This window comes from Pelophylax lessonae, assembly GCF_965119305.1.
Source record: "Pelophylax lessonae genome assembly, chromosome: 9".
NCBI lineage: Eukaryota > Metazoa > Chordata > Amphibia > Anura > Ranidae > Pelophylax > Pelophylax lessonae.
In genome coordinates, this window is record NC_138776.1 from 140,835,422 (window position 1) to 140,854,841 (window position 19,420).

General features: G+C 44.0%; 1 protein-coding gene across 1 annotated transcript in view; it reads left to right on the plus strand.

The window, feature by feature from the left end:
* Positions 1-806: 806 nt before the first annotated feature.
* LOC309564280 (uncharacterized protein) overlaps positions 807-19,420 on the plus strand; it is a gene marked incomplete at both ends in the record, with an annotated part of 32,676 nt that continues 14,062 nt past the window's right edge. The window contains one exon of the mRNA XM_082268901.1: positions 807-1,103. Coding sequence (XP_082125027.1) covers positions 807-1,103 — 297 coding nt within the window. The remainder of the gene's footprint in view (positions 1,104-19,420) is intronic.

Genomic DNA, 19,420 nt, shown 5'->3' on the forward strand with positions numbered 1-19,420 from the left:
TGTACTGTCAGTGCAGCGCAGTACATAGAGCTGTATAGTGCAGTGTGCAGTATGCAGTGCAGGACAGTGAGCAGTAAGTGTGTGTGGCATTTAGTAGTAGAAAAAAGTAGGGCAGTGACCGGCATGCAGCGATCAGTATGTAGTAGTAAAAAATGCAGGGCACAGCAGGCTGTGAGTTGTGTGTACTGGCAATAAGTAAACATTATGCAGTGGCAGGATAGGGAGCAGTATGTAGTGATAGGACAGTCAGTGAGCAGTATATAGAGATATGGCAGTCAGTGAACAGTATGTAGGGGTGGGACAGTCAGTAAACAGTATGTAGGGGCAGGGCAATTAGTGCGAAGAAGGCAGTGATAGGGCAGCCAGTGAGCATTATGTAGTGATAGGGCAGTTGATGTGCAGTATGTAATGATAGGGCAGTCAGTGAGAAGTATGTAGTGATAGGGCAGTCAGTGAGTAGTATGTAGTGATAGGGCAGTCAGTGAGCAGCATGTAGTGAAGATTAATGTCATCATTCTTGTAATTTCCCTCCCTCTCTCTTGTTTTGCCATTTTACCAGACTTCAGAACTTTGGCACTTTGGTTCAGCTCAGTACTTTCGAACTCCCGATTTGTAATGATAGGGCAGTCAGTGAGAAGTATGTAGTGCCAGGGCAGTCAGTGAGCAGGATTTAGTGATAGGGCAGTCAGTGAGCAGTATGTAGTGGCAGGGCAGCCGGTGAGCAGTATATAGTAGCAGGGCAGAGATCATTTCCCTGACCGTTTGTGCAGTGCAGCAGCCAGAGAAGGGGGCCAGAAGAAGCAAAGATGAAGAGAATTCTTGTAGGGGAGAACTCCTCACCACCTACCTGTGTGCTGGAAGTGAAAGACTCCCCAGGCTGCTATCTCTACTCCACCACCCTGTCCTATAATCAGCTGCTGGATCAGCCAGAGAATTCGTCTGTGTGTCGGGGAGCAGTTGACCACACATCCCATCCCGCCCACCACCTCTGTCATCCTAATGAGAAGCTGCTCAGCTGTGAGAGAGTCCCTGCCAGCTGCCAGTCTCAGGAGGTGCTACGCAGTGCACTAGAGACAGACTGCACCTGGAGGAGAGAGCCAAAGGTAGACCTTGTCAGGCCCCCCTGGTGACCCAATGAACCCTGGGTTTGGTATCAGCGATCCTAGGTGGCTATTAGTGTTATTAAACCCTGTTTTTTAAATTACTTTTAGCAGCTGATTTGATCACTTACTGAGCGTGAAGGTTCTTTATCCATACCTTTGACGGAACCTCAGACCCACACTGTACTTGTGGTCTTCCGTCAGTATACGGCTTCCTTGCAGTCATGAACATAGATATGAAATCCCAGCCACTGTCATACAAAACTAGCCTGACACTTAGCTTGTATACTGGAAACAACTAACTCTTTTATTAAAACAAGTAGCAGACTTTTATATACCTGAGAAGCATGACAGTCACTACATGAACAATGACCTGAATATTTACATAAAGCATCACACAATGGTGAGATAACGAGGTACAGCTGACTCATGGCTAATCCCATCTAGACAAGATTATCATTCACATGCTAATTAGCTCAGCGTACTTAAGTCAGCCTGGAAGCCCAGACTGCCGGCACCAAAGGTAAAACAAGATATAATATACATTATTATAGTGTAAATATGGAAAACCCACCGTTAACAATAGGTGAGCAAATCAGCATGATTTACAATCCATGGAAGACAGGTGTTTGAGCTGATGACATGCATCTGTTACAAGTCTGACCAACTGAAGCAGTCCAAACCATCAATTTATCTGTCACATAGTTTTTTCACTGTCAGTGATGGTGCGAACCGTCACAATACCTATATTCTTGTTTAAGCTGGCGCTCATTATGAAAGCTAAAAAAGATGCTGAGGATTTAATACTACTTTAACACCAGGCTGTACCTGCCATAAAAATAGATATGTAAAAGTGGGATTCTTAAACTACTACTCTTGAAAAATTCTTACTACTGGCTAATTGGCTAATAAATACATTTCAGTGGCCTTGCAAGATGTGTGTGAGAGCAATGGTCTTTCTACAGAGGCCAAGCGTGCTAATTAGAGCACTTTAGCTTTAGGGCATTAGGAGTCTAAAGCCCCGTACACACGTACCAATTGTCGGCCGTAAAGATTCGGCCGACGACCGATTGGCCGATTGTAGGCTTGTTAGTATGAACCCCTGTATTGACGCAAACTGTTAGACAGGCCAATTTGGTTGGTAAGCAGACTGGTTGGCAAATTGAACTGGGAATTTTATCTTTGTTTGTTTCATGTGCGTTGCCCTTCCATGTGTTCTTTGCTATGAAGGCCAGTTATAGGTGGGGGCAGAGGCCATTTTCTTTGTTGTATATGTGTACTGGTGAGTGGACATACTGGGTGCCTTTGCTGTAATACTATCAGCTGGGCTTCCATTATGCCCCCAATTACCTTTCAGGAGGGATGGGCCACCTCCAGGCTCACCTGCCCCCTATCTATCCATTAGCTTGCATGTGCTCCCACTGTGGAGACTCTTTAAAATTCATTAGAGTTAGGACTGCAGGTAACAGGGAGCCTTGACGTGGCCCTGCAGCTTTCACATGCGTTTGCAAATGTGTGCTAACTAAACCCCTGTATTGACGCAAACTGTTAGACAGGCCAATTTGGTTGGTAAGCAGACTGGTTGGCAAATGGAACTGGGAATTTTATCTTTGTTTGTTTCATGTGCGTTGCCCTTCCATGTGTTCTTTGCTATGAAGGCCAGTTATAGGTGGGGGCAGAGGCCATTTTCTTTGTTGTATATGTGTACTGGTGAGTGGACATACTGGGTGCCTTTGCTGTAATACTATCAGCTGGGCTTCCATTATGCCCCCAATTACCTTTCAGGAGGGATGGGCCACCTCCAGGCTCACCTGCCCCCTATCTATCCATTAGCTTGCATGTGCTCCCACTGTGGAGACTCTTTAAAATTCATTAGAGTTAGGACTGCAGGTAACAGGGAGCCTTGACGTGGCCCTGCAGCTTTCACATGCGTTTGCAAATGTGTGCTAACTAAACCCCTGTATTGACGCAAACTGTTAGACAGGCCAATTTGGTTGGTAAGCAGACTGGTTGGCAAATTGAACTGGGAATTTTATCTTTGTTTGTTTCATGTGCGTTGCCCTTCCATGTGTTCTTTGCTATGAAGGCCAGTTATAGGTGGGGGCAGAGGCCATTTTCTTTGTTGTATATGTGTACTGGTGAGTGGACATACTGGGTGCCTTTGCTGTAATACTATCAGCTGGGCTTCCATTATGCCCCCAATTACCTTTCAGGAGGGATGGGCCACCTCCAGGCTCACCTGCCCCCTATCTATCCATTAGCTTGCATGTGCTCCCACTGTGGAGACTCTTTAAAATTCATTAGAGTTAGGACTGCAGGTAACAGGGAGCCTTGACGTGGCCCTGCAGCTTTCACATGCGTTTGCAAATGTGTGCTAACTAAACCCCTGTATTGACGCAAACTGTTAGACAGGCCAATTTGGTTGGTAAGCAGACTGGTTGGCAAATTGAACTGGGAATTTTATCTTTGTTTGTTTCTTGTTAGTATGATGCTTCCAACAGCCGACAGCGCACTTTCGGCTGAAAAGAATCTGTCGTGCAGGCATTAGAATTTTTGTTGGCCAACACCAGAACGGCCGATTGTTCGCCAGTCAGTACAGAATTCGTCCGACAATCAGCAGATTTGCAAGACTGGGCATGCTCATTGAAGAAAAAACACAGGGAAAGTTAACCATCACATGACATCACTTCTGCAGTCGGCGGACAAAATTCTTGTGCAGTCTTTTGCACTTTTCAGCGGACAGGACAGCCCTGGACAAAAGACGGCCGATCAGTCGGCCGACGATCGGTACGTGTGTACGAGGCATTACGCAGAGTGCAATGGTTCTTTTCTGCAGCCTGCAGTTCACCCCCCTGACTGTACCACCACTGGAGATGAATTTCCAGCAAAAAAAACCTTGCAAGATCAGTAATTTCAGCACCCTGAGTATAATTTTGTGTGGAAGGTACAATAGAGCTTTAAAGCAAGCAGGTTCATTTTAAATATACTAACGCAAGATAATATTTGTGCGCTTGCAAAAAAACTGTATAAAATGAAGTAAAAAATACAATGAAACCTCAATTTAATCAAACGGACAGCAGCATCTACAGTATCTCACAAAAGTGAATGGGGAGCAGGTGTGTTAAATTGGATGTTATTGCTCTCACTCTTTTATACTGGTCACTGGAAGTTAAACATGGCACCTCATGACAAAGAACTCTCTGAGGATCTGAAAAAAAAAAGAATTGTTGCTCTACATAGAGATGGCCTAGGCTATAAGAAGATTGCTAAGAAACTCAGCTGCTGCAGCATGGGGGCCAAGACCATACAGTGGTTTAACAGGACAGGTTACACTCAGAACAGGCTTTGCAATGGTCGACCAAAGGAGTTGAGTGCACGTACTCAGCGTCATATCCAGAGCTTGTCTTCGGGAAATAGACGTATGAGTGTTGCCAGCATTGCTGCAGAGATTGAAGGGGGCGGGGGGGGGGTCGGCCTGTCAGTGCTCAGGCCATACACCACACACTGCATCAAATTAGTCTGCATGGCTGTTGTCTCAGAAGGAAGCCTCTTCTAAAGATGCACAAGAAAGCCCGCAAACAGTTTGCTGAAGACAAGCAGACTAATGCCTCGTACACATGTTCAGATAATCGGACGACTAATCGTTCGCATTTTGTTGCATGATACTAATATTGAATTCAACAATGCATATAAACGTAGGATTTTTTTCGTACGATTCTGGAAAAGCTTCCTGGTTGCTTAGCTACGTATTAGATGGTGCAAAACAAAAGCAATGGCAGCCAGGCTTTTTCCGTGCTATTTTAGTGTTTCTGATCATGCGCAGTCTTTGTCAATCAATTTTTAAAGGATGCACACTGTACTGATTAAACGGTATAAATACACCTATTGAGGTGTACAGAGCCGCGCTCATCTAAAGTGCACTAAGTGTAATATAATTTATCAAATTTGTACTGATTAAATGATTGTCGTTCGCTAGGCTAGAAGTTTTCCTGTTTGTCCCTTCGGATTTTGTTGGATGAACTGTCGTGATCGGCTGTCGAAAGCTGTGTACTAACAATCAGATTATCGTGCGATCAAGTTGAAAGCGATTATTTTCGTCCAATTATCTGAACGTGTGCACGAGGCATAAGGACAATGATTACTGGAACCATATCCTGTGGTCTGATGAGACCAAGATAAACTTATTAGGTTCAGATGGTGTCAAGCTTGTGTGACGGCAACCAGGTGAGGAGTACAAAGACAAGTGTGTCTTGCCTACAGTTAAGCATGGTGGTGGAAATGTCATGGCCTGGGGCTGCATCAATGCTGCCAGCACTGGGGAGCTACAGTTTATTGAGGGAACCATGAATGTCAACATGTACTGTGACATACTGAAGCAGAGTATGATCCCCTCCCTTGGGACTTGGGAAAGTGGGCCGCAGGGCAGTATTCCAACATGATAGCTACCCCAAACACACCTCCAAGACGACCACTGCCTTGCTAAAGAAGCTGAGGGTAAAGGTGATGAACTGGCCAATCGTGTCTCCAGACCTAATCCCTATTGAGCATCTGTGAGGCATCCTCAAACGGAAGGTGGAGAAGCACAAGGTCTCTAACATCCACCAGCTCCATGATGTCATCATGGAGGAGCTGAAGAGGGCTCCAGTGGCAACCTGTGAAGCTCTGGTGAACTTCATGCCCAAGAGGGTTAAGGCAGTGCTGGAAAATAATGGTGGCCACACAAAATATTGACACTTTGGGCCCAATTTGAACATTGTCACTTAGAGGTGTACTTACTTTTGTTGCCAGCGCTTTAGACATTAATGGCTATATGTTGAGTTATTTTGAGGGGACAGCAAATTTACACTGTTATACAAGCTGTACATTCACTACTTTACATTGTAGCAAATTGTTATTTCTTCAGTTGTCACATGAAAAGACATAATAAAATATTTACAAAAGTGTGAGGGGTGTACTCACATTTGTGAAATAGTTTAAATCACCAATGTGTAACAAGCTCCAACCAAACATTATTTTAAATATACCCTGTCACCAAATAAAAAAAATAAAGGTAAAATCACAGAAAAAAACAAGTATTTTCAATGCTTACTTGCACTGCTTAAATTATTTTTTACTCGCATGCAATGAGCATCTGAACCTTCAGGAAGAATACATTTCCTAGCAGTCCCATTGCACGTCATATCCCTTGTTTTTTCTGGTATTGTCAATTACTCTTTGTGCTGGTCCAGTTTTTGGATGTCTATACAAGGTAGGCTTTTACAGGTAAAAAAAATTGCACAATTTACATTAAATGAGCCTATAATCTTATGAGAAGATTATTGATGAAATTAATAGTCTGGCAACAGAGTCCCTTTAAAGGTGGCCCCAACAGCAGAACATACTCACCTTCCTTACTATTTCCTGCTGCTTTGGCTGCTGGTAGTGAAGAAAAGGAACAGTTCTTCTGGGAATGGGAAGACAGGTAAATGTGTTTCATTTGACAGCACTGGTGCTTTCCAATTGATTGTTTAAGCAGCTATGGTCAAGCACAACCTGAAACTTACAGAAGGATTCATTTTTTCTGTCTGGACAGACAAACTGAACAGTGTGGGAGCAAACATGTCCAGCTAACATGAAAGATAAACATGTACAACTGTAGAGACTGGCAAAAAAGTGGACCTGTTGCTTTGCCCTGGCAAAAAATTAGCTTTTTTTTTGAATAGGAAACTTATTTCCTAGCTTTTCTGTTGTTGCTAAACTGAAAGAATTACAAACATCAGGGTCAGTCACTGTCTGTCTTTTAAAGACAGCTTTTTAACCACTTTACCACCAGAGGATTTTGCTGTCTTACGTCCAGGCCACTTTTTGCGATTCGGCGCTGTGCGACTTTAACTAACAATTGCGCGGTCGTGCGATGCCGTACCCAAACAAAATTTACGTCCTTTTTTTCCCACAAACAGAACTTTTTTGGGGGGGTATTTGATCACCTGTGTGATTTTTACTTTTTGCGCTATAAACAAAAAAAGAGTGTTTATTTTGAAAAAATAACAATATTTTTAAAAATTTTTTATATGAAATTCCCCCCAAAAAAATTTAAAAATCAAATTTTTTTAACATTTTTGGCCAATTCGTTTTCTGATACCTATGTTTGGTAAAAAAAATCACGATAAGCGTATTTTGATTGATTTACGCAAAAGTTATTGCGTTTACTAACTACGGGAAAGATTTCTGTCATTTTTTGTGTTTTTTTTAAACGCGTAATGGCGGCGATCTGCGATTTTTGCGGTGGACAGATCGGACCCTTGACTGACATTTTTGACACTTTTGGGGGTACCAGTGACATTACTGCAGTAATCAGTGCTATAAATATGCACTGTTACTGTAAAAATGACACTGGCAGGGAAGGGGTTAATTTTATTGGAGAGGGAGGGGTTAATGTATGCCTGGTGCTTACTGACGTGTGGGGGGGGAGGTGACTATGTGACAGAAGGACAAATCGGATGTTCAGCTATGCTGAACACTCCGATCTGTCACTCTCTGTCACTTAGGATATCCGCCCGCTCTGTTTACACAGGCGGGCGGATCTCCTCACTCGATTCCCCGACAATCGGGGAAGAGTGGCGGCAATCGCAGCTGCTCCTCCCCTGGCCCGACTCCCGCTGTGACTGAAAACAGCGGGAGCGCGCCTCCAGCGGTGCGCGAGCGCCGCCTACAGGGGGAGGAGTCCAGCGACATAGGTCTACGTAGCTGGACGGGAACGAGCCACATTGCTGCAGTAGCAGCAATGTGAGCAGAGGTAAAGTGGTTAAATTGTACCTACAGGTAAGCCTATAATAAAGCTTACCAGTAGGTACAGTGAATATCTCCTAAACTTGCACTGTTTAGGAGATATTCACGTGGGATGCAGCCGTTGACTTCACTGGCGCATGGACTCTGAAGGGATAGTATACCTGTGGGGCTCCCACGCATGATGTCATTGCGGCTTTGGCCATTCATACAGCTAAAGCCGGAAGGAAGGCTGGGCAAACATGAAAGAGCCAGGGAGCCATGACAGCGCTGCACGGGGTGGCCCTGTGTACAGGTAAGTCTGTCATATTGTGCTAGTATACAGTGCATGCTAGCACATTATGGCATAACGCTGCAGGAGGCCCAGTTTTGTTTTTTTATTTTTTTTTTGTGGGACGGTTTACTACTGCTTTAAGGTCAGTACTTTAAGGTCACCAACATTATGGTCAACATAATTTATAAATACTGCCTTGTCTAAAATGTAAGTTTTATCATATATCAATTAAGATCTGAAGTTGATTTAGGTCAACTGAAAAGCTCTCAAAACTTTGGCTTTCTTTTCCTACCAAAAAGAGCTGTTCATAAAATGAATACAAGGATATCAAAAAAAAGTCCTGTAAATGTAAAAAAATATATATATATATATTTACTATTAATTTGTTGACCTTTTTGTGTTGCTAGCTATTTTAGAATTTAAAAAGGCTAAGACAGTGGAACTTCAAATGGGGAGAAAACCTGCTACATGTAGGGAAAAACACAATCACATAATCCCATCCATGTCCAACTTCAGCCAAAGCTTTCGATGTAGATTTGTAAAGATTTAGGAAATGTAAATACTGCTCTCCAGTTTTGATTTCTGTCTGTCACCTCAGTTCATGTCCCTGTAACAGCAGCAACAGAAAGGTAAAGAGTTGTGTTGGGGCAAGAAGAGATTATATCAGTGTCTCTGAAAGTTTTTACCTTCAGGGAACCCCTGGCAAAAATTCTGAGATCTTGGAGAACGCTTGAAAAAATGTTCAGATCCACAGCTGACGGAACAATGGTGTGATCAGCAAGCTGTGATATAACAACTATTATTTTAGGAAATAGCATTAAATATTGGAAAAAAAATATTAAAACTTACCGATTTTATGTGAAACTTGTACTGTTTTTTTTTTTTTTCCTGCACAGATGCTCAATTCTAGGTTTAACTGGAGATAAGCAGTGTACAGGGGGCAGTAGGGCAGAGCTTAGGAGGTCAGGAGGACACAATACAGGAGGGGCAGCAGGGCACATTATGGGGCACAATAGGGCACATTACATGGGGGCAGCAGGGAACATTATGGGGCGCACAACAGAACACAGGCACATCAGGAAGCAAACAGCAGAACATGGGGCACAAGGGGCATACAGCAGGGCACAGGGAACATTATGGAACTCATGGCAGGGCATTGGGCACACCATGGGGCTTGCAGCAGAACATCAGGCACATAATAAGGGCACACAGCAGAAAATGGGGAACATCATGAGGCATGCAGAAGAAAATAGGGCACATCATAGGGCACACAACAAAAAATGAGGCACGTCATGGGGCACACAGCAGAACATGGGGCACACAGCAGAACATGGGGCACACAGCAGAACATGGGGCACATTAAGGGAAACACAGCAGGGCACATGGCACATTACAGGGCTCATAGCAGGGCATGGGGCACATTAAAGGACACACAGCAGGACATGGGGCACATCAAGGAGTATAAAGCAGAACATGGGGCCCATCGAAGGGCTCAGATTATAGAGCACATCATGAGGCATACAGCAGAACATGGGGCACACGGAGCATACAGCAAGGCACAGGGACAGGGAACATTACAGGGCTCACAGCAGAACATGGTGCACATAATAAGGGCACACAGCAGAACATGGGACACACAGCAGAAAATGGGGAACATCATGGGGCACACAGCAGAAAATGGGGAACATCATGGGACACACAGCAGAAAATGGGACACATCATAGGGTACACAGCAGAAAATGGGGCACATCATGGGGCACACAGCAGAACATGGGACAAACAGCAGAACATGGGGTACATCAAAAGACACACAGCAGGGCACATGACACATTACAGGGCTCACAGCAGGGCATGAGGCACAATAAGGGACACACAGAAGGATAGGGGGCTCACAGCAGAACATGGGGCACATAAGGGAGCACACAGCAGGACACAGGACACATCAAGGGGCACACAGCAGAAAATGGGGCACACAGCAGAACATGGGGCACATCGAAGGGCACACAGCAGAACATGGGGCACAAGGAGTATACAGCAGGGCACAGGGAACAATACAGTACTCAGGGCATTTGGCACATCATGGGGCTCACAGCAGAACATGGGGCACATCATGGGGCACAAAGCGGAACATGAGGCACACACCAGAACATGGGACACATGATAAAGGGAAACCGCAGAACATGGGACACACAACAGAAAATGGGGAACATCATGGGTCACACAGCAGAAAATAGGGCACATTATGGGGCACACTGCAGAACATGGGGTACATTCAGGGACACACACCAGGACATGGGGCACACAGCAGAACATGGAGGACATTAAGGGGCACACAGCAGGACATGGGGCACATCATGGGGCGCACAGCAGGGCACAATACGGGACACACAGCAGGATACAGGGCACATTATGGGGCTCACAGAAAGACACAGGGCACATTATAGGGCTCACAGCAGGACACAGGGCACATTACGGGGCTCACAGCAGGAAACCGGGCACATTACGGGATTCATAGCAGGGCATTGGGCACATTAAGAGACACACAGCTGGACACAGGGCACATTACTAGGCTCATAGCAGGGCATAGGGCACATTAAGGGACACACAGCAGGACATGGGGCACATCACAGGCTCCCATCAGGGCATGGGGCACACAGCAAGGCATGGGCACACTGCAGAACATGAGGCACATCAAGGAGCACAAAGCAGGACATGGGGCACATTAGGGGTTACACAGAAGGACACAGGACACATTAGGGGTACACAGTAGGACACAGGGCGCATTACAGAGCATGGGGAACATCAGGGAGCACACAGTATGGCACATTATGGGGCTCATAGCAGGGCATGGGGCATATTACGGGGCACACAGCAGGGCTCATCACAGGTTCACAGCAGGGCATGGGGCACACGGCAGAGCACATCACAGGCATATGGCGGGGCATGGGGCACATGGCAGGGCACATCACAGGCACACAGCAGGACATGGGGGACATGGCAGGGCAGACCGGCCTGGAGCAGAGAGCTATGAGAGAGGACTTAATCCAGCCGCTTCCAGCGCTACTCTGCATGTGCTAGCTGTGACCTGATCTACCCCTCAGCTGTCTGTGATTGATGGGTAGATTGCCGCGGAACTCCTGGGCACTTCCCTGGTTGAGAAACACTGGATTATATAATAACATGACAGAGGTAATTTTGGATCCCCAGTGATTCATATTCATTTTTATTATATGCTGGCAATAACTATTTTAGAATTTAGGAGGTTGTGTTTATTTTGACAGTTTCATACATTTCTACACAGGAAAAATGTAGCAAGGATTTTGCAGATTCTAGCTAATATAATAAACACCAGAAAATATAACTACTTAAAGTCACTAAACACCAACTACTAGTATTATATTTACACTAATCCGAAAAAGTAACACAGCGCAGCCATCTTTATGACGCAACGCAGAGGAGCACTGAGCTCAGAGACATTCAGAGTGGTAGGAGACTTACTGGTGGCCCAATAAAGTTACCAGGAGCCTCTCGTTAGCAGTGCCACCTTAACAGCATTATGGGACCTTGGACAAAGTAATGCACTGAGGCCCCTTCCAGGAAGATTTTGACCTGTGGTGCACATAGCGCACCACAGCACACAATGAGCAAAAGCTTGTAGCACAATAATTAAAAACTGAGCACATTAATTTGTAAAATATGATACTCTACCATTACATATGCTTTTCTGCATACAACCTACCTAGAAAAAGAATTTAATTAAAGTGTTACCAAACCCACAAAAGTAAAATCAGTCTGTATATGCAGTAACGCATGCTTTTTATACTCACTGTGGAACCTAAGGGGTTAATCCTCTGCAATCCTCAGTCCCCAAACCATCTCCTGATAGAACAGAGCCTTGTGGACAAGCTGTACATGCTCAGTTTAGTATCTAGACAGAGGGTCAGGGGTCCTGCAGGATAATCAGGGGAGAATGAAATCTCCTAAAAGCTTTAACTAGATGTTGATAGAAGTCACAAGACAGCATATATTGTACAATATAGTATAAATAGTGCAGGGGTCAGGGGTATGTCACATGCAGTCTAGAATATGCAGTCCCCATTAAGCAGAACTCTACTGGCAACAGAAAATCCCTGTGACAGCCCCCCTGCTCCAAAGCACCCCTCATGTTGAGGACAAGTGCCGTGGTATTGCTCAGGAGGGGGGGGGGCTGCCAGCCTGAATTGCCAATTGTGGGGGGGGGGGCACACCATTTTTTTTTTTTAATTTTGGCATGGGGTTCCCCTTAAAATCTATACCAGACCCAAACATTTTTGTATTGCCAGCAATGGTATTGTATTGCCAGCAATTTAAATGTAATTTGTGTTCTTTATAAATGTCTGTTTTGCTGCAGCAGGTTTTATACATGGTACAGATGTGCCACTTTACAGCCAGACTAAGGGGACCCCCAGGCGATATTTATAGCAATTTTTCATATTTATTGTTTCACAATAAGCATCATTAAAATCACTGCTTCTATAAAAACTATCTTTGCATTGATACATGTCCCGCAGGGCAGTATCCAGGCCCCCATACCCTTTTTATGGCCAGAAACTGGCATACAGTATAAGCCTTGAAAATGGAGACTTTAGATTTTTCTTATTCAGGTCCCATAGGCTTCAATGGGGCTTGGGCCCCAATTTTTGCGATGTTCGAGAGTTCTGGTGCAAACCTGATCAGGGGGTGTTTGTCCATGAACAATCATTCTGCACACTAAAGAAATGGTGAAAAACCACTACTAAAATTAAGTAATTAAAAGGTCTATACCATACCTGGCCAATGCCCTGGAAGCTGGAAATTACTGAAATATTGGGAGTATGCTGGGGACCAGTGTTCTTAGTGCCACATCCCTATGACAGATAAAAAATTGAGAGGGATTCCCCTAATTGGGACTTTTTAGGCACAAAAATTCTAAATGATTAATATTCAAAAATAAAGTTTATTAAATATAACATGTATAGTGATAAATGGTAATAAAATACACAAGCAGCAATCAGATACAGGGTATACAACCATGCATGTTCTAGAACCTAAAACCCGACATGTTTCGAAGATACAATTTTCTTCTTCTTCAGGGGTAGTTCTTGACAGTGCTCTATCAACAGAGAAACATGACCATAAAAACCATGCAAATAGTTTATACATAAATAAATAAATCAAATGTTGATAAAACAGTCAGTAATATTCAAAATTTCATGTAATTTTGCATATGTATAATTTAGTTGGAGCACTTACAGGGCTCTCTGTGGTGGTAACCTCCCACAAGTCATCTCTAGATAATAGCATTTCCACTTTAAACTTCCATAGCTGATAATTGTCATTGTTCAGCTTGGCCACTGAGAGTTTAAGTTCTGAGTTTCCAGACATTTTTCCCTCCTTTATATATAAACAGTCTTACTTGTCTATTGGAGATGTCACTGGAAAGCTTCCTTATGTCGATCTCCGCATCAGTCACACTTTCTCCCGTTCAAGGCTTTGTTCTGCCTGGGCCGCACCTGGTCATAAGACTTTATCCGGATCCTGGGCCCATAACCTGTTGCAGAGTGCGATCACTGGGTGCACCGGAGTCCATTCAGATCAGACATTGTGGAGTAAACAGGAACTGGCTTCTTTATTAGAACATAACACAGGAATCAAACATGTCACCTCATTGTAATAAGAAGGACACAGACAGGAAGAGATAACCAACAAGTACAGTGCAGTGTACAGGAAATGACAACACATCATAGAGAATGCATAGCATATCACGAAGCATTAGCGACATCTAGTGTCCTATTTATGAACTGCAATAGACTAAGCTTAAAGTTGTTGTATCTCCAACAGATGTAACCTAGAGAGTAGTGCCTCCTCCATAGCATTATGGTATGAGAATCCTGGAGATGTCCCATGGATCATCGCTTTGGAGATGTATATTTATATAATCTTATATGTCCCAGTACCACTGGTATCTGAGTCCACGGTCTCTGGTAAGCGTATTTACCCCCTTTGTGGTGGGTAATCACATTGGGGTGACTGTCATATGGACACTCGTGGCTGCTATCCACAGTGATTTCAATAAACACTATTGGGATTTATTGATTGGACTTTTTCACCTATATACCTGAACTTTAACAGTTAACACAATTTTTTGCACTTATATACACTGCACTTTAAATAGAATTTGCATTTCGATTTTTGTTAATGTCCTTTCATTTGGACTATGTATATATTTATTTACATTTTTTATTTATATCAACAGAGTTAGGCACTTGTCATGTTTATAATACACAAAGTTTTGTCAATTGTGGTGCTAGCAGCTTTTGAGTTCTAGATTAATAGTGCAGTATTCTTTTTATTAGATCTAGGATGTATGAGTGTGCAGCAGGCAGGACACATGATATGGAAGTACAATATCAAAATAAAAGGCTCCTTGGGAATTAATACCATTTAATAGGTTAGTTTAAACGGCCACCCACACTTTGAGAATATAGTTTCTATAGTCAGTGTTGATGGTGGCACAATGGAAAAGGAGGCTCACAGATAAGGTACCTTCTTATGGCTACAGTAATTACAGCAACAAAACAGGGTACCTGTTGTAAAGTGAGACTATTGCTAAAGTTACAGTTTACAGGTTCTTCCTAAAGAACAACTGTGGCCAGCATTGGTGTGTGCAGCCTATTGCATTAGGGTGTGCACCCCAGATCACAAACACAAATAGATGTACAGTAACTCACAAAATTGAGCACACCCCTCAAATTTTTGTAAATATTTTATTATATCTTTTCATGTGACAACACTGAAGAAATTACACTTTGCTACAATTTAAAGTAGTGAGTGTACAGCTTGTATAACAGTGTAAATTTTCTGTCCCCTCAAAATAACTCAACACACAGCCATTAATGTCTAAACTGCTGGCAACAAAAGTGAGTACACCCCTAAGTGAAGATGTCCAAACCGGGCCCAAGGTGTCAATATTTTGTGTGGCCACCATTATTTTGCAGCACTGCCTTAACCCTCTTGGGCATGGAGTTCACCAGAGCTTCACAGGTTGTCACTGGAGTTCTCTTCCACTCCTCCATGACAACGTCACAGAGCTGGTGGATGTTAGAGACCTTGCACATCTCCACATTCCATTTGAGAATTCCCCACAGATGCTCAATAAGGTTTAGGTCTGGAGACATGTTTGGCCAGTCCAGCACCTTTACCTCAGCTTCTTTGGCAAGGCAGTGGTTGTCTTGGAGGTGTGTTTGGGGTCGTTATCATGTTGGAATACTGCCCTGCGGCCCAGTCAGAGAATGAATGCAATGCATTTTCTCAATGAATGCAAAGCATTGTCTGATGAGGTGGAGAGGCAGGGTGGTGAAGTCATGCTCTCCGCCTCGTCCAATCAGAGAATGCTTTGCATTTATTGAGTAAATGCAAAACACTCTCTGAATGGTACCCTTGGCCCACAGCTGACTTCCTGTGTTCCCAAAACAACAGGCAGTGGTTTGGCAAAGGACCCGAAAGCTAGTGGAGATCACTGTAGGAGCTGTGTCTGCTACAGTGATTTCCAGCTTCTAAAGAGATCCTACAGGTATGGTATATGCTAAACTGATCCTTAGCTAGACCAATGTAACTATGTGAAAAATGCCATACCTGTAATTCTTTAATAATCCCATATACAATTAGGAAGTGCTAGAAATTATAAAATAAGAAAGACTTAGACATTTGAGGCATGACATGGAAAGTATATAAAGTTATAAAAAGTAATTTTATTTATATATAATAATTAAAATACTGTGACTAGCTTTGGTTAAATTGTCCTTATAAAATAATGGGACATCTTTGTATTTTATCTTTGTATTGTACCCATACAAACATTGTGATCTCACTTCCAAAGACATTTCTAATGAAGTAGCATTATTTGACTCAGTTTAGAGAATAGCAAAGTATGGGACTTTTTAGGCATCGCTCACCACATAAACAATTGTATATGAAAATAAAATATTTATTGTTGACACACCATGATGAAAACAAACGTAGCGGGCATATAGATACATTTGATCGCCAAATATGTGCCCCAAGATCCTACATTCCAATAATATATCCACATTCATGTAAAGCCGTTGTCTTTGTGAGAACAATCCTACGGGTTTCGAGACAAAATCTTCATCAGGGACATGACTAGCATTTGTTGAAACAAAATAACTATCAGCCAAATGACAAAGAATAAAAACAATCCCAGGTATAGTACCTCTACCACCAGGGCCGGCCCTACCATGGGTCCCGCTGGGTCCATTGGACCCAGGCAGCACTTGGAGAGGGGCTGCAAATTGACTCCCATTATTTTTTTTTTTCTAGTAGCTTTGTGTGTCATCAGTTTGCGTCGCCTTAGGGGGCGGAGTTTCCCCATCTCATACTGCCGCCTGTAGTGCAAACTGATGAGTATAAAGAGGCAGAGTGTCTCCTCCGGGGAACGTTCCTCACGTGATCGTGGTGTGCACAATGATGTCAAACCTCAGCGCACTCCATCTCACGAAGGGCAGGCTGGATCTTCTAAGGTGGTGGGCCCAGCAGACACAGGAGTGACAGGAGGACTGAGGACAGTCAGTGGGTGTTTGGTGGACCAGTCTGGTGGTGAGTTATGGAAGAAGATAACAGTATATATAATAGTCTCTAAATTTTATATTTATATAAAATAATGGATGTGGGGGGCCATTTTGTGGGCATGATTTGTTTTGGGGGTGGGGTGGGTGGGGCAGCATTTCATTCTTGGCCCAGGCAGCACAATGTTTTGGGCCAGCCCTGTCTATCACCACATTGCAGATATGCCAGACTGATGTGGTAAATATTGGAACGGATGCTGTGGCTGCTTTTTGGCTGATTTACAAGGCACTTGCTTCCCTGTGTGGTAACTCAAGCAAACTCTTGGACTCTATAGCCAGGATTGTTTTTATGCTTTGGCTAAAAGATATTGTGTTTTACCAAACTCTAGTAATTTCTCCAGCCCCTGACAAAATTTTTTTTTTACTTTATGTGAATGTAGATTTATTATTGGAAAGTGGGATCTTGGGAAACATATTTGGTGATTTATTGCAACAATATGTCAGCCATGTATTTTAGGTTTGTTTTAATTTATGATGTGTCAGCAATAAAATTCTCGTTCATCTGGTAAATAATGCCTAAATAACAAGTCGCATACTTTGCTATTCTCTAAACTGTATCTGGTTTAGGGTTGTTACTGAAGAAAGGAAAGACGCTGCTCCAGGTGTATAGTGTGTGATGATTGCCAGGAGATAGGATATCCAATAGAGTGCTGGCCCCAGCCCGCCTCCGTGGGAACACTTGTAGGAAAAGAATTAGCCGCACATCCAGGGATTCCAATAGGTTTCAAATACCTTTATTTCAAAAAAGTTGCAAGTGATGACACCAAAGACACCAGCATGAAGTCTCGTAGACGCGTTTCACACATACATCTTGTGCTTAATCGTTACCAACGATTAAGCAGTGGCGGCCCGTGCATAGGGGGCGCCAGGGCGCCGCCCCCCCTACCCCTAAAAAAAAAAAAACAAAACGAACAAATAAAGTTGTACAAAAAAAAAAATTGGGTTCGCCGGCCTCGCCTGAAGGAACTGGTGGTTACGTCCCAGGGGGGTGGGGTTACGTCCCAGAAGAGGCGCCGATTGGCTGCCTTCTGGGGGGTAACCTGGGCGCAAGTCTTTGCGATTGGACACCCCCACTTTCTGATATCCTGGCTGTGATTGGTCCAGTCTACAGCCTGGACCAATCATCATCCAGGATATCGCTGACGTCGCAATGGGGGCGGTGCCGGTGCGTGCGTCAGTCACTCACCGTCACCGCCGCTCAGAGAAGAGGAGAGGCCGCAAAGCTGTGGCGCTCTGCAATCATTGGGGGACAATGCTGGCACTCTGCAATAATTGGGGGACAATGCTGTGGCGCTCTGCAATCATTGGGGGACAATGCTGTGGCGCTCTGCAATCATTGGGGGACAATGCTGTGGCGCTCTGCAATCATTGGGGGACAATGCTGTGGCGCTCTGCAATCATTGGGGGACAATGCTGTGGGGGCATATACCATCTCCTGTACCATGACCTGTGACATGCCTATACCATATCTGTGCCATGCCTATACCATCTCCTGTACCATCACCTGTGCCATGCCTGTACCATCACCTATGCCATGCCTATACCATCACCTGTGCCATGCCTGTACCATGACTTCAAAGTCACGCAATTTTTTACTGCGTTTTTTGACGTGAAGCAATACCTATTACATTTTTTTTTTTGCGCCCCCCCCCCAAAAAATTTTGAGCACCAGCCGCCACTGACAAGATGTATGTGTGAAACGCGTCTACGGGACTTCATGCTGGTGTCTTTGGTGTCATCACTTGCAACTTTTTGGAAATAAAGGTTTTTTAAAACCTATTGGAATCCCTGGATGTGCGGCTAATTCTTTTCCTACAAATGGTTTAGGGTTGTTGGCATCTTGATTTGTGAACCCATCATTTCACATATACTACCAAAAGTATTGGTACGCCTGCCTTTACACACACATGAACTTTAATGGCATCTCAGTCTTAGTCCGTAGGGTTCAGTATTGAGTTGGCCCACAGCTTCAACTCTTCTGGGAAGGCTGTCTACAAGTTTTAGGTGTGTCTATGGGAATGTTTGACCATTCTTCCAGAAGTGAATTTGTGAGGTCAGGCACTGATGTGGGCGAGAAGCCCTGGCTGGCAGAACATCCCAAAGGTGTTCTATCGGGTTGAGGTGCAGGCCAGTCAAGTTCCTCCACCCCAAACTCCCTCATCTATGTTTTTATGCATCTTGCTTTGTGCACTGGTCCAGATCATTTGGTGGAGGGGGGATTATGGTGTGGGGTTGTTTTTCACGGGTTAGGCTTAGCCCCTTAGTTCCAGTGAAGTGAACTCTTAAGGCGTCAGCATACCAAGACATTTTGGACAATTTCAATTTTTGTGGGAACAGTTTTGGGATGGCCCCTTCCTGTTCCAATATGACTGCCCACCAGGGCAGAAACAAGGTCCATAAGGACATGGATGAGCGAGGTTGTGGTGGAGGAATTTGACTGGCCTGCAAAGAGTTATGATCTCTTTGGGATGAATTAGAGTGAAGACTGCGAGCCAAGCCTTCTCGTCCAACATCAGTGCCTAACCTCACGAATACGCTTCTGGAAGAATGGTTAAACATTCCCATAGACACACTCCTAAACCTCCTGGACAGCCTTCCCAGAAGAGTTGAAGCTATTA